Source organism: Falco rusticolus, chromosome 6 (assembly GCF_015220075.1).
Source record: "Falco rusticolus isolate bFalRus1 chromosome 6, bFalRus1.pri, whole genome shotgun sequence".
NCBI classification, from domain to species: Eukaryota; Metazoa; Chordata; class Aves; order Falconiformes; family Falconidae; genus Falco; species Falco rusticolus.
The window spans coordinates 72393137-72407214 of NC_051192.1; the positions used below are offsets into that span (position 1 = coordinate 72393137).

The 14078-nt window shown below is 39.1% G+C and overlaps 1 protein-coding gene across 6 annotated transcripts in view; it reads left to right on the top strand.

The window, feature by feature from the left end:
• Positions 1-14078, top strand: part of TINAG (tubulointerstitial nephritis antigen) — a 46450-nt gene continuing 32372 nt past the window's right edge. For 3 of the 6 annotated variants that reach the window (XM_037393086.1, XM_037393083.1, XM_037393084.1), the window contains exons 1-4: positions 1-484; positions 4980-5043; positions 6046-6135; positions 7731-7845. In XM_037393086.1, coding sequence (XP_037248983.1) covers positions 115-484; positions 4980-5043; positions 6046-6135; positions 7731-7845 — 639 coding nt within the window. In that variant the 5' untranslated portion in view covers positions 1-114. The remainder of the gene's footprint in view (positions 485-4979; positions 5044-6045; positions 6136-7730; positions 7846-14078) is intronic. The other 3 variants (XM_037393082.1, XM_037393085.1, XM_037393087.1) reach the window with 1 other exon arrangement.

Consider the following 14078-nt stretch of genomic DNA (forward strand, 5'->3'; position numbering starts at 1 on the left):
TGTTCAGATTTCTTTCTGAATACCAGCTGAAGGTATTACATCTACAGTAAATGAACATTTACTGATAAAGTGAAGTACAGAGGGCCTCAAGAAAAGGCTATTAGAGGCAGAAGAATGTGGCTTAAAAGTCAAATATTGCTCTTATATTGCTTTGCAAGTGAAGTTTGGATGGCAAAGCAGCGTGACTCTAGAAGAAAATTCCCCCGAGGACTTTACTCTGTTGAAGACGGCGGTTCTGCAAAATGGAACAGGCTAAAAAGGAATCTGTATCAGGGAAGATCCTGCAGGGTACGAGGCTGTTGCACAGGAAGAAATGATGACTGCAGCTTTAACATTGTCTCTAGAACAGCTATATGTTACTGTGACCAGTTCTGTGCCTCAGGTTCTCCTGGCCCTGTAGACTGTTGTGCTGACTACTGGGATGTCTGTGACCACCCTGTTGAGCCCACCAGATCAGATGAGCCTTGGCCACCTCCAGCATCAGGTAGGTACAGAGAAAATGCTCAGCTGGCATTAATGCATCATGATAAAAATAATCTTGCAAGTAAGAGGACTAATTAATCTTTAGAGTGTATACATCCTAAAAATGTGACTAAAGACATAGTGGACAAACACAAAAAGTATGAAACTAGAGTAAGTATTATGCTTGTAAAGATGAAGTATTTCTTTATCTCTAGGGCTGTATTTCTAATGTTGATTAGATCATATTTCTGTTGGACAGAATCTCTGTTTTACCTGAAACTTCTCAGAGTTAACCTCATTGAGTCAAAATTAGTCTAATATCAACAATTTCAATAGAGCTTCACAGATTAACATGAGATGGACAGCAGGATCTAAATTTTTGTATCCATCAGTACAAATAAATCACTAAGACGACTGAGAGGTATTCTGAATGATACTGCTCTGAGATAGTCTACAATGATTTTGATCCATCATAGTTTTCCTGTGGGACACTATCTTTCCTCCTCAGGTGCAAAGTAGGTGGAGGGATGTGGTTAGAACAAGGATTTCTGGCCTATTTTAGTTTTTACTAGTTAGTTTGTAGTGAAAGTTTTCTCCAGGACTACTCTAAACTCAGTATATTTTTATTTAGAACTAGAGACTGCAAACAAAAATAATAATAAAAAAAAATCTATAAACAGCTGGTCCTCCCTTGGCTCCTGCATAGACCAAATCTTTGCTGGTGAGAAAAGTTTAGAATTGTGAATTTTAAGACTTTGTAGCTTCTTAGCATTAGGAGACCAAATCTGGCTGAAAATATGGACATCGTAACAAACTTTCAAAAGCCTAAAATCAACAAAAATACTACTATCATTTTTTAATGTTAACTGTTTCTTTGCAGTAACCCTACTGCTTGCATTCCAGCACTCAGACCATAAGCTTTTCAGGAGGCTGTGCTCTTAAGCCAGGCATGCAACCAAAATCTGATAAGTGCAAGTGACAGAAATGCTGTAAAACAAATTTGATTTTCCAAAGTGTTTCTAATCATCTAAAATAATGTTCTGTGATTTATGTGAAGAAAGACATCTATTTCATATTTATTTTGTGCAGCGGTGTATTTTATTGCCAACAGATTAAGGGGTTGTTGTCATGAGCTCTGCATAAACATTCAGCAGCATTTCTGCTCCAGAGCTGGCAGCCTGTGGGTCTAGCTTGGCAAACTGTTTCATGTAAACGAATCACTACAAAACCTGCAGCAGTTTGCCATGTGGGTAGTGCCATAAGCCTACCTCTTAAACCAGGGGTCCTCAAACTTTTTAAGCAGGGGGCCGGCACGCGGATGAAGTGGCAGGCAGTCATCTGCGGCTGCTTGGTTTCCCCCCAAACCCCCGGCGGGGGGGGCGGGTTCTGTAAATACCGGGAGCCGGATTGAGGACCCTGGGGGGCTGTATCCAGCCTGTGGGCCATAGTTTGAGGACCCCTGTCTTAAAGGTAAAAGTGTAACAGAAGGTTTAGATAAGGGAATAGGTAAGGGGTAATATTTTTACTGCCTTTCTTAATCCATTTTTTTTGCATCTGTGTTCGCTGTTTTGTAACTCTTTGACTGTACATACCTGCCAGAGATAGCAGTTGTATTTACTCTATTCAAGAACCTTCACTTGTTCTATAGGTGAGCTTGTATCTTTTTTTTTATATCTCATCTCAAAACACAGTCCTGTTTTTCTGCTCCTTAAAGTGCTTCCCTGATGGAAAGTCTGCAGCTGTTTAAAATCTGTTTATTGGATATTTTTTATGTAAATAGTTTAGAGGGTAAATGGAGAATAAAAAAGCAGCCAAAATACAGCAGAAAAAAAATAACTTGAAAGGAACTTCCTGGAACTGGAATGTCTGAGGAAAAGGGAAGAGAGAGTCTAATTGGAAGGAAAAAACAGAGAAGCAAAAAGGACTGAATGCCTGAAAATTATGAAGTATTTTTAGAAATTACATAAGTGTATTAGCTGACTTTTAGTAACTGAGACTAAGCTTCTGCCTTTGGCTGAGAATTATTTAAGCACTAGAAGACCACATACACCAAAGTACTTTTCACCTGGAAGATTTTTGATCTTTTGGTTGCCTGTGGTTTTGCTCTCAGTGCTTCCTGAGTCATAGCTCTTTAAATAAACCAATAAACTGAAGTATATATGGGCCAGAGTGAGCAGCAATAAAATTCCTTAGTGCTTTATTTCTGGATCCCTGTTTATTCACTTGACTTGGTGCACAGCAGCAGTAAGCAATGTTGTGACTTCTTCCATGGGTGTGCACCATGCTGAGGGCCAGTCTTGATTTAACTATGTAGACCTGCTTTGACTTTGTCTTTATGAAACCAGCATTCAGTAGGTTTTGATGGTTTTCATGTTTCAGCAGAAACTGTGCATGTTCCTCTCTTAGATACCAAATAGAAGTTCTGATTGGTATTCCTATTTTTTTGTTATTAAAATAATTGTTAGAGTTTTATTTATTGTCTATATTTATTATTCATTTTATCTTTTTGTTTCAAAAGCTTTGTCAGGGCCAACACACTGGATCCCAACCTGGTGGTGATATAAAAGTGACGCGTAGAGAGTTTTCTAATTGCTTTTACACTACACAGTCAGGATCTGGCCTACAAGCGAGTAACCCTGGGGACATTTCACTGACAAAAGTACTGACATCAATACTGGGGGCAAATGCAGTCAGTGTTGTGAGGGTATAGGAATGTCAGCCTGGGAGGGAAGTCCTCGTGTACCAAATACTGTTCCTTCCAGTCATGTTTTTAACATCATGTAATCCCATTCATGAAGTCACCAGGCTACGTCTTTAAATTAATTAATTTCCCACTTAATACATTTATATTTCAACCTAATATATTCACAGCCAGATGATCTTGCTGTGTTCCCACGCAAACAGTGTCTTTTAGCTTAGATATCTCTGCTCTCTGCCACCGATGCCTCAGGCAGCACTCCCAGCTCTCTCTCTGCAATTAGGCTAGACCAGCGAAACTGTACGGTTTTAATGTTCAGTTCCCTAAGCACATGTTATTAGAAAGCTTCCGTACTTCTCCAGGTTTGCATTTTTTGTCAGGGATGAGCAGTGATGCCCACCAGCAGAGCTCTGGCCTGCTGCTCAGGTGCTGCACCCATACTGCCTCCCCTCGATATATTTGAAATATATTTGAAATGCTTGATGCCTCATTCCACCTACTGTCGGATGCTGTCTGTGGCAGACTGTGACAAACTGTGACACTTGAGTAATTTGCTTTGCATATTCTCTGAAAAATGTCTCAGATCTTGGTGGAAGATGAATTAGGGCAAACACTTTGGGCCTCAGACTGCTTAGGTGGGATGTATCTCACCTGCGCCTGCACTAGCTAACGCAGCCTGCTGTGTCATTAACCGGGAAAGGCAGGCACCTGTAACTCACTCATCAGCTCTAGTCTGCTTCGGCACCTGGGTGTGAAATTAGCTGTGGCTCAGAAGAGCACTCCTGCCAATAAAGGTGGCCCAGGCAGCCCAGGCGCACGTTGTATGCCTGGGCAGAGGAACTGCAGCCTTTCTGCGGGAGGAGGATGGCCTTCCTCATACCTGTGGTGGGGAAACAGTATGATAGATCACAAATGTAAGTCACCCTTTATCAATATGAAATATGGTTTAAGCTTCTCGAAAACAGAGTTGAAAGGACAACTTGGGCATGCTGGCTCCCAGCCTTTTCAGTGGGAGAAGGAACGTGACCTCTACCTGTAGGCTTACCAGTGGAGGAACCGTAAGAACAGGCTGGAAGACAGGGACCCATGTGTGAAATGTACAGTGTTTGTGAGAGCCTGGATCCAAAGCCCTGCACAGGCATTCTGGGTCTTTCTTTCACTGAAACTTTGACTGAAGAAACAGTTTACGTGGAAGATCTTAAAACACACACAAAGTCTTTTCTTAGTGAAACGTTATCAAAGAAGAAAATTAGGAGTCTTGTATTTGTTTGGAAAAACCATCGCTCAAATCAGGTTTTATACTGTGTTTTGGAGTTGGAGAGTATATGAAACATACATTTACCTTGAAACATGGTTGAACCGCCTGTTTTTCAAAGAAGAATTAAACCGTTGAGAAAAAATAATATATGACAATAGGTTTAGAATAGCTACTAGTTTTTTGAATTCTATAACTGGAAAAACTTATTTATATTTTAATTGCCAATCAGAAAATATTTTTTTATTAGAAATATATTCTTTTTAAGTGTATTACTAGAAAATAACTTTATTTAAAGAATTATTTTTATTTACATATAATTTTTCAGTGGGTGTTTTGAATCTGTTGCTGATTTTATTTGCTATGAGTGATCATGTGTTTGGTAAAAAGTTAAAATACATCAAACTGCCTTCATTACTCTGAAGAAGCTGGAAATGGATGTTGCTTTCAACTAAATAATTTACGCATACTGCATTTAACCAATTAATTCAATAGGAGCGAGTTTTGAGTTAATTCACTGCAAAAATGATTGTTTTTTCACACCTCTATATGTTATGTTGGCAGGTTGTTATAAAGATGGCCGATATTATGGAGAAGGAACAATAATTAAAGACAACTGCAATTCCTGGTAATGTTTCAGAGAACAGCAAATTGAATTTTATTTAACATATGTCATGAAACAACAATTAAGGTAGTGAGCATCTTTAAATTCATATTAAACATGTCTGCTGGAATAGTGCTGTATTAAGATATTGTAGAAATAGATTACAGACAATTTAGAAGAATTGCAAGAGGTCAGTGGACTTTCTAATCAAAATATGAAAATGGAAGTATTAAAGACCCCTCCTCAGGGGGATTCTGTCCTGCTCATTCAGTCTGCTGGCTCTGACCTGAGTAGAAATGGTTTCAGCCTAGACCTGGGCATTGACCTGAACCCTGGCAAAACAAATATCATTAAAGCTTAGGGGATTATTTATAGAACGTCTTCCTCTGTTTCTTTGGCTTGAGTGATGAGACCTTACATTATTTTGTGAGAGGAAGAATATATGTATGTATATTTATGTAGGAAAGAGATGAACTGTTTGCGCATTCCTTTCACTGCCCTGGGACAGGAGCAGACAGCACAGACAGGAGCTCTGCTACTGACCCTGGCAGTCAGCTGCCTAAGCCGCCTCCCAGCTTTGCCTCTCCAAAATCCAGCCCTGCACCTCCAGCTCCAGAACAGCCGGGGGGCTCCAGCAGCACTCAAACAGGGCTGACCCCCATGCTCCGACTTCAGACCAGCATCCCTGGAGCAAGGTGTCTATGGCCATATGGCTCCTTTCTGGGTTTCCACAGTGAAAGTTGCTCAGAGCATCTCATTTAATGGACATTGGGTTTTTTCCCTGTTTTGGTCTCACAAAGATGGAAGCAAAATTTTTCAAATACAACCTTTCCCACAAGCTGTCAACCTTCCCACCTTGTTCCAGTTACGATTCATAAGGTAGTGAAGTAGCATTGTGTTTTTATAAACACTATGTAACATTTATATTTTTTATACTTTTTTCTACCCACCTTCCTTCTGCTGTTAAAATGCATATTTTTCCTTTGACAATTAATTTTCTGCTCAGTGATATTCTTGCCCTTTCAGCAAATGCTTCCAGAGTCTCTGGAAATGTTCAAAAGAAGTATGCCTTGTTCGCCAAGACTTAATTCAGCACATCAATTCTGGAGATTATGGGTGAGAATGCTTTTATTTTAAGGTTTTGTTATAAACCGCTGTATTGCTCATTGTATGTTTGTATGAATTACAAGTTATGCAGTCACCCCCACCCCTTCCTTCCCCAATTACATTACAACAATTTGATGGTAAATGTACATCTGTGAAACTTTCCTAAATCTCTGGCAGATGATGGAGTTTTAAATGGAAAGATAAAGTCTCATGCTGATAGGAGTTGACATTGTAAACATAGCTCTAAAATATTTTCCAAGTTTAGTACAAGTTTTTTCTCACAAAACACTATTTAGATCACCTTCCCTTATACTTCACTTTATTTATTACTTGGGATAGATACTTAAAGTAATTTTTTCTCTTCCCTCAAAAGCATTGTTCTACATGACATGACTAGGTAGCATTGAAAGAGGAAAGGATGGGCCAAATGGGGACCAAAATATCAGAACTGTGTAGGGCTTTGTGTTTTTCTTACTACAAGTTCTTATCCCCTCCAGGTAGCGCAGAGGGGATTAGGGGCACCTCAGTACCACAGCTGAGCCCTGGGAGCCTGCTGGCTGTTTACAGACAGAGATAGAGGGGCTGCCTCCTTAGGAACTGAGGTGCAAAATTCACCAGTGAAGCCTGCCCAGATTTCAAACTGTGACTTAGTGCCAAAAAATTTTCTACTTCATTGGAGACATTTAAACCAACTGAGTTAGGGTAGACACTTCATTTAAGCACCTGGTGCCCCTCACCTCTCTATCATCAGTGGTAATTGGTAAGGTTTGCCCAGGTAAGATACGATCCAACAAGCAGGTGCTTGTATTCTTCTCTGATTACAAGAAGGCCAAGAGCAGTGAAGCTTCTCATTTGGGCAGCACGAATCCCACCTCCTTGTTCCTCGTACACAAGCAAGAAAGAAATGGGTAAAGAGAATGCTTTCAGCTTCTTGAAAGCTGTGGCTCAACCCTTTTCCAGTAATAACGTGTTCTGGCATGTTCCAAATGTGTATTGCTGCAAGGTATTCTTTTTCTGTTGTGTATACAGTTTGCAGGGTTAACACTACAATCTGAGTCTACTCTACCTGTGAGTAGGGAGGAAATAATTAAAGAGCCATGGGGAGCCTTTTCTTTCAACCTGGCTATTAGTGTAAAACTCAGGCAGAAGGTGTTAGCTGGGCTTTCTGCTGGGTTCAACAGTGTCTCACTGCAGGTGCACCAGAGCTTGAAGGCAATGTAAGTCACTACATAAAGCTGTTCATTCTCTGTGGGCATCTTGTCTGAAGCACAATTTGAGCGTAACCTCAGTAATTGTTATGACTGAGCATCTTGTTTTCCAGTACTCCTCTGAAGCATTGCATGCTCATCTCCTGCAGGCTGCCATGATGGAGATTTCAAATCACCTATTTTCATATACTGCTGTATTGCTCCATCCTACAGTCATTTGCAGTGGAAGAGTGTACTAAATATTTTCTCATGCATATCGAATAAAAGGTTTTGAAATGTAATTTGAAAGATTTATTTCTGGATGTTTTTGTTAGTGGTGTTCTTACAAAGGAGCAACATATTGATGTGAATAGTATCTCTAACTTGGGTTTTGTTTGTTTTCTGTCTGTGAGGAAGATGGAAAGCTGACAACTACAGTCAATTCTGGGGAATGACAGTGGAAGAAGGTTTCAAAAAGCGCCTGGGCACCTTCCCTCCATCTCATTCCTTGCTGAACATGAGAGAAGCTCCTGTAAGTGTGGTGTATAATTGTTAATTTTTTAAAATAACTTCATCACGTGGAAAAATAAATGTGAAAAACTGTAAGATTATGATTCAGGGATTTAAGACTAAATGTTTCCATGTTGAATATGAAGCTCCCAGAATAGTTCTCTAAGTCACAGAATATGTGGTCCTATTGGTGGAAATCAAACAAGGAGGAGAAAAACCAAATGCTAACCATTGGGAAGCTACACACCAATATTAACTTAGTGTTGTAGATCACCGGTGTTTGAAATCTTGACTTCATTAGGCTGGTTTCATATGATCCTCTTCATTTGCTAATCATTGCACACACAGCTGTAACCATAAAATATGAATTGGGGGATAGTTCATTAAGGATAACAACTGAAACTAAACAGCAATCTTTGAAAGAAGCTCTGAAAGCCCATAGGATAAAGCAGTGTAAAGATGTGGTAGGAGGCTGGGGTTTTGGCCAAATGGAAAGAAAAATGATGGAAAGCATTGGAAAATGAGATGGTTGTCTACTACCAGCTTTCTAAAAGTCTTGGCCATGGCCATTTTCATGGCAGCTAAATTAAATTTCTTATCTTATATTTATGCTCAGATTAGTTCTGCATCAAAGCAAATATACTTTAGGTAGGTAGGTTGAGTAATTAAAGAAGAAATGCATAGTTATTGAATACAGAGTAGATTTTCCAATGCTTTGGATCAGTTTCTTAGCTTCTTAGAAGACCCCAAACTATGGAAATCATGGACTGAAAAGCTAACTACCTCAACATAATGAAATTAAGAAAACTGCAAGAATAAATAGCTAGATCCAAGGTTTGCAAGTGACATAAAATGTAACGGGTTTTTATCTTTGGCTTCTATATAGTTCAGGCAAGTATTAACATTTGATTATCTATTTGAAGTCAACAATTAATCCTTGTTCTTTGTGTGTTATGGCAGAAGGGTTTCCACATCATGGAAGACCTTGTGGGGAGCACAAGCAGTGAGGAGATACCACTTGAGGGAATCTGGGAAAGAGGGGGAGGGTCATGTGCCTCCACAACGATTCTAACAATCCTAACACTTTCTTGATGCAAACTGGTTCTTTGCCTCACACAAAGTCAGTTCCCTGCGCCAGCATGGTGAGGCATTGGGTTGTGGCCCAGACTGGCCAGCTTGCTCAAAATTACATTAAGGGGGATTGTCAGAGCAAGAAGTTGACAGAAATTAAGCTTTGGAGTTTTGCCTTGTATAATTCGCTAGACTACTTTTTGCAGCCAAAGAAGGATCTGCTTCAGTTGAAGATGGCAAGTCAAAATAAGACAATGACATAAAAGAGTTTAGTGCAATCTTTAGTAAGTATCTGCCACAAATTACCAGCAAAGTGCATTGAGGCTCAAGAGACTTGGGGTTGATTTGTTGTTGGCTTTTTATCTTGAGGAATACCGTATGATGCTTATATAACAGAAGCAAAAAGTGGGTATCATGTACCTGGCTCGGAGGGTGACATCTACATTACTAGGTACCTAGCTAGGTGAGACAAATCCCACCTGGGAAAACAAGAAAGGGAAGGTAACAAGAATTTCTTTGCAATATTTCCTCTTTTCCTTTCAGTTTGGGTAGCTGGTCGCTCAGTAGTCCTGCATTAAGTCCAGCCTATTGAAGCATTGTTATTAAGTTTCATGCAGCTTCTTTAAACTGCTACACTATTTACAGCTTTTGTTCCACTGGTACGTTTCTCAGGCATATTTTCTCTATCTACTATCTTTTTATGAAATCTGTGAGCCACAACCCAAATATCTCTGGCCTTGCCAGACACCCAAGGAGCTTCAATGCATTCTTCTCCTGAAGTCCAGCTTTGCACATTCATGCATTTAGCCCTCAGGAAGTCCTATGTGTTGTTGGAAGCACAAGCTTTGCACAGGACTCTAAAAAAACCTTTCTCTCTACTTAGAAAAGCTAAAAATAGAAAATAATCATATCTGTATGACTTTCTCAGCTTCTGGAGAATTCTTCGAGCTTTTGAAAAATTGCTCTAAATTATACATGAGCCTCTCTCCTTCCCATAGCTTCTCTTCAAAATTGTTAGAACTTTCTTGCTTTTACCCCAGTGGTTTCTCTCTTAGTTATTCTTGATGTTAAAATATTTTTCACTGAAGCTTCCTGTGAAGCTCCAAATCTCCCTCATTCTGTCTCTATAGTTTTGTAGAAAAACGTCACCTCTTTAAGTGTCCTTGTTCTGCCTCAGAAAATTTCCTGTCATCTACCACATTTATTACTTCACAAAAACATTTAAAAAATTTTTTTCACTCGTAGCCAGCTCCATATCTACTATCATTGCATGATCCAGCAATTTCATGGCATGACTTGGGCTCACAAGGGGTACATTGACAGATTCTTCCAATTGGCAAACAAACAGTGGCCATGGAATTAACTTCCAGGCACTTTTTAGGATAAGTATTTTCAGACACACTTATCCTTGCTTCACCTTCCATAAATAATTTTCTGTTGGTGATATTTTTTTGAAGCACACTAACACAGGTACAAAGTCCTAAAGTTCTAAAAAAGTGAGTTTTCATGACAGTGTTTCCATTAAGCTTCAGCTGTAGCTAGGCGAAGGCTCAGAAGAGAGTAAAAAGATATGATGACATTCAGAAATAATAATTTTAATATTTTTCAGACAAATTCTTCGAGCCTTAATGGCTTGACCTTCAAGTAAATTTATTGAGTACTAATTCATCTGCAGGCTAAGGTACTAGTTACTGTGGATAAATTTGCACTAATTAAATATTCATGCATTCTCTGAGACTATTACTGCCTTTTCCATTTTGCAAGTGAGAAAACTGCAAGTCATTTGCCCAAAGACATATATATATATATATATAGCTGATAAAAATGCTACAATTAGTGTCCAGGAGTTTTTGGCTTTATCTTGTGCTGACCTGATTAAAACTTGGTAGTTTCGCTAATGTAGAAAGAAAACTGTAGCTACCCATTCATTAAATAAAACTTTTTTTTTTTTAACTTTAAATAAAATCATTTCTTCAGCATGCTACTGGTCTACTATTTAGGGAATAAATGACAGTTTCTGGTACCCAAGGGCCTGCTGTTCTAATTATTTTCTACTGTCTTTTGGGGATGCTTGGGACAAGCAAGTTTGTGTAGCAGGGGCTCCTTACTCATTTGCATGGAAAAAAGATTCAAGGATGTCAAATGCTTCTGCATTGACCTCTTTACATCTACGGCATAGTCTTTGTTCTGATGGTGGTGGAGCAGAGGCTTTTTAGTCTAGTTTTTTAGTTTCTTTGACTGACGTATCCAACTACAAACATAGCTTCATAACATTACTTCAAATCAAACTGAGTGACAGAGCTACATTTCATCTTAGAGAAAACACAAACTTCTTGAAGCTGCTCACAGAGATTTTAAGAGGTCTGCTATTAACAAAAGGCTATACCTGCTCCATAAGGTGACACTCATCCCTGGAAGTGTAGTTTAACATGATGGCAAATTGAAGTACCTAAAAGAAAATGGTATGGAACAAGAACTACTGAAATGAGGACCCTCTGCTGCAGAGTATGGCTAGACCTGAACATAGATCTATAGCTAAATACATCACTAAAACTGTTGTGACCCCTGACAAAGCTGAAGCTCCCAATAATGTCATATGTGTTATCTGAGGAGACGTTTAGAAAGTGTTTACTCACTACAGGAGATAGTGTAATCATTCCTGAAGTTCTGTGTAGCACAAAACTAGCTGCCAGGCCTTTAAAACACATTGTGATACATATTTGGTGGTATTCTGTCAGTACGTGTTCTGGCAAGAAGGTACACTGCAGTGGTGGGGTCTGCACCTGCCAGCAACAAGGAGCTCTCCTAAGTGCCATCTTACAAGAAAATGGAATACATACTTTAGTAATAAGGGACCATTTTGTATTAAGTATCAAAGAAGTTGTAAAGGTAATGTGAAGGTATAAAAAGTACACCAGCTGTTCCACTGATACATGACTTTTCATAGCAAAAAAGCTCAGCAGTTGTAGATCTCTCTCTTGCAAACTGAAGCTCGTGCATAACCTGTTTTGTCTTCACAAAGCAAGTGATGTCCAGAACCTTTTCCCTAGATGAAAAATTTTTTTTTTTGCTTTCCCTCAGAAAAAACTATTTTCACATTTGCAAATTCAGTAATCTTCAGCCTTTTTTCTCTGATGGGCCATCTAACTCTTCTGAAAAAGTCATAGCTGAAGTATGAGTGTTCTTTTATGTCCACTTACCTTTCTGATTTGGCCAGACTGCTTGTTTCAAGGCAGAGAATACATATGAAGGTTTAAAAATAATTTTGCTGATTGCATTGTGCTGTCTGATGCTGGTCCTTGGAGCTGGGCCAAGGGTTAAATAGACTTACTATTTGTCACAGAACAGCAGTGCTTCTCAATATCAGGTTAGCAATTTCTCAGACAAAAAGCTAATGTTTCTGGCTACAGGTCAGTCCTGCATTTCTAAATGACAAGGCTGAGGCTTAATGAGGGATTTGCTCTGGGATTTACAATATGAGGCTATTAAATACATTGGCAGCGGTTTAGGCATACATAAAGTAACACATTGTTGCTTTTCTCAGCTGACTTATTTGTAACATTGTAAGTGGTCATTGCACACTTAAGGGTACTAAACAATCTTTGCCAAATTTTGCTTATTTACTGCTTGATAGTGAGCAGTCTTACCATGTGAAAGAAATTCTATTTGCCTGGGATTTCACCTGTATGATCCATCTTCAAAGTAAATCTTGTGCTTCTGCTTGCTCATTAATAATGAACATAATGATACATAGCAAGGTATTCTTTAAAGGAGCTCTTGCTTTCTGTGTGTCATTTCAGGTTGCAAGTCCCATGTATCTAAGAAGCTTTTGAAAAAGCAGACTTGAAAGTGATTAATCAAAATAATGAGATTAATAATTTAGCAAGATTGAAAAGATTACTGGCTTGTTATGAGTGGAGGTAAAACTTTCAAAAGCACTTAAGTGACTTAACGGCTTGCAGTATACCTTAATGGTATTTAGGATTTACTGCCTGCATCTAATGTAGTAAACCTGGAAGCACTTGAGAGTTACCGGGTCTGGGCATATGACAGACTGCATCAATCTGCCTGTTGGTGCTGTATCCCAGCCTAATGTCGAATACGGATTTGAGGTGCAAGCTTCTTTTTTCCTTACCCACTTCTCAACCATGGATTTTCTGTGGGAAATCCAGGTGTACAAGCTGGGTGGAGGCACCCCTATTTCCCAATGTACGCAACAAAATGATCTGGATACAGCCAAAATGGTAAAGTTCAGTTCCCCAGAGCCCTGAAATAGTTTGAAAGGACTGGCCTCAGATGTTTAAATCACTTCAGGAAAAGGTATGTAGTCTTATAAGTCACATAAACAATTTAGAAATATAGTGCAGCAAGGACACCCAGAATTAGAAGATTAAGTAAAGCAAAGTAAAATAACAGAATGTGAACAGGATAGAGGCCATTGTACTTCAGGGTATGAGCCTACTAGTAGAAAAGAATCATCAGGGAATGTTTTGCTTAGGAACAGATTATCATATTTTGTATATTGTGTTTTCGTCTGGAACAGATCTTATTGTTTGAGACAAACTGATAGACTGGATGGACCAACACTGCAATTCTCTATAGCTATTCCTATTTCCCTGTGCAGCTTAAGCAACCGTTCCCCAAAGCTCAACAGCAAAAAAAAAAAAAAATGGGTCAGTGGTTTTGATAAGTTGAACACAGAGCAGATTATTAGCAGTTGTACCAGATGGTTCTTGCATATGCAGATATTTCTGCAAAGCTTAGAGGACATAAATTAAGGCTGAGGGATGAAGACTGCAAAAAAGGCTGTCCAAATGGCTTTAGCTGAGCAGACCATGAATTTTCATTGACTCAACATCAGATTGCACAGTAGAAGAAAAATCACTGATTTTTTTGTTCTGGAACAAGAATAAGTGCTGGAGATTGAGAAACCTCTGTGTGAAAAAATCAGTGATACACTGTACTGATGCCTCCCTCATGGTAACTAAAATTTCTTGCCTGTAGCCATGTGTCAAGGAGAATAGGATAACCGGTACCTAACTTTGCTGCTATTTGTAGCAGAAGGCTGTTCTTTCAAAAAATGCCAGCTGGATCATAATTAACATGTTTCATAGGGAATTGTTGTGTGAGATAAAAATCAGAGAGAAACTGGCCAGGTTATTCAGGTTGGCAGCTGTGGAGCTC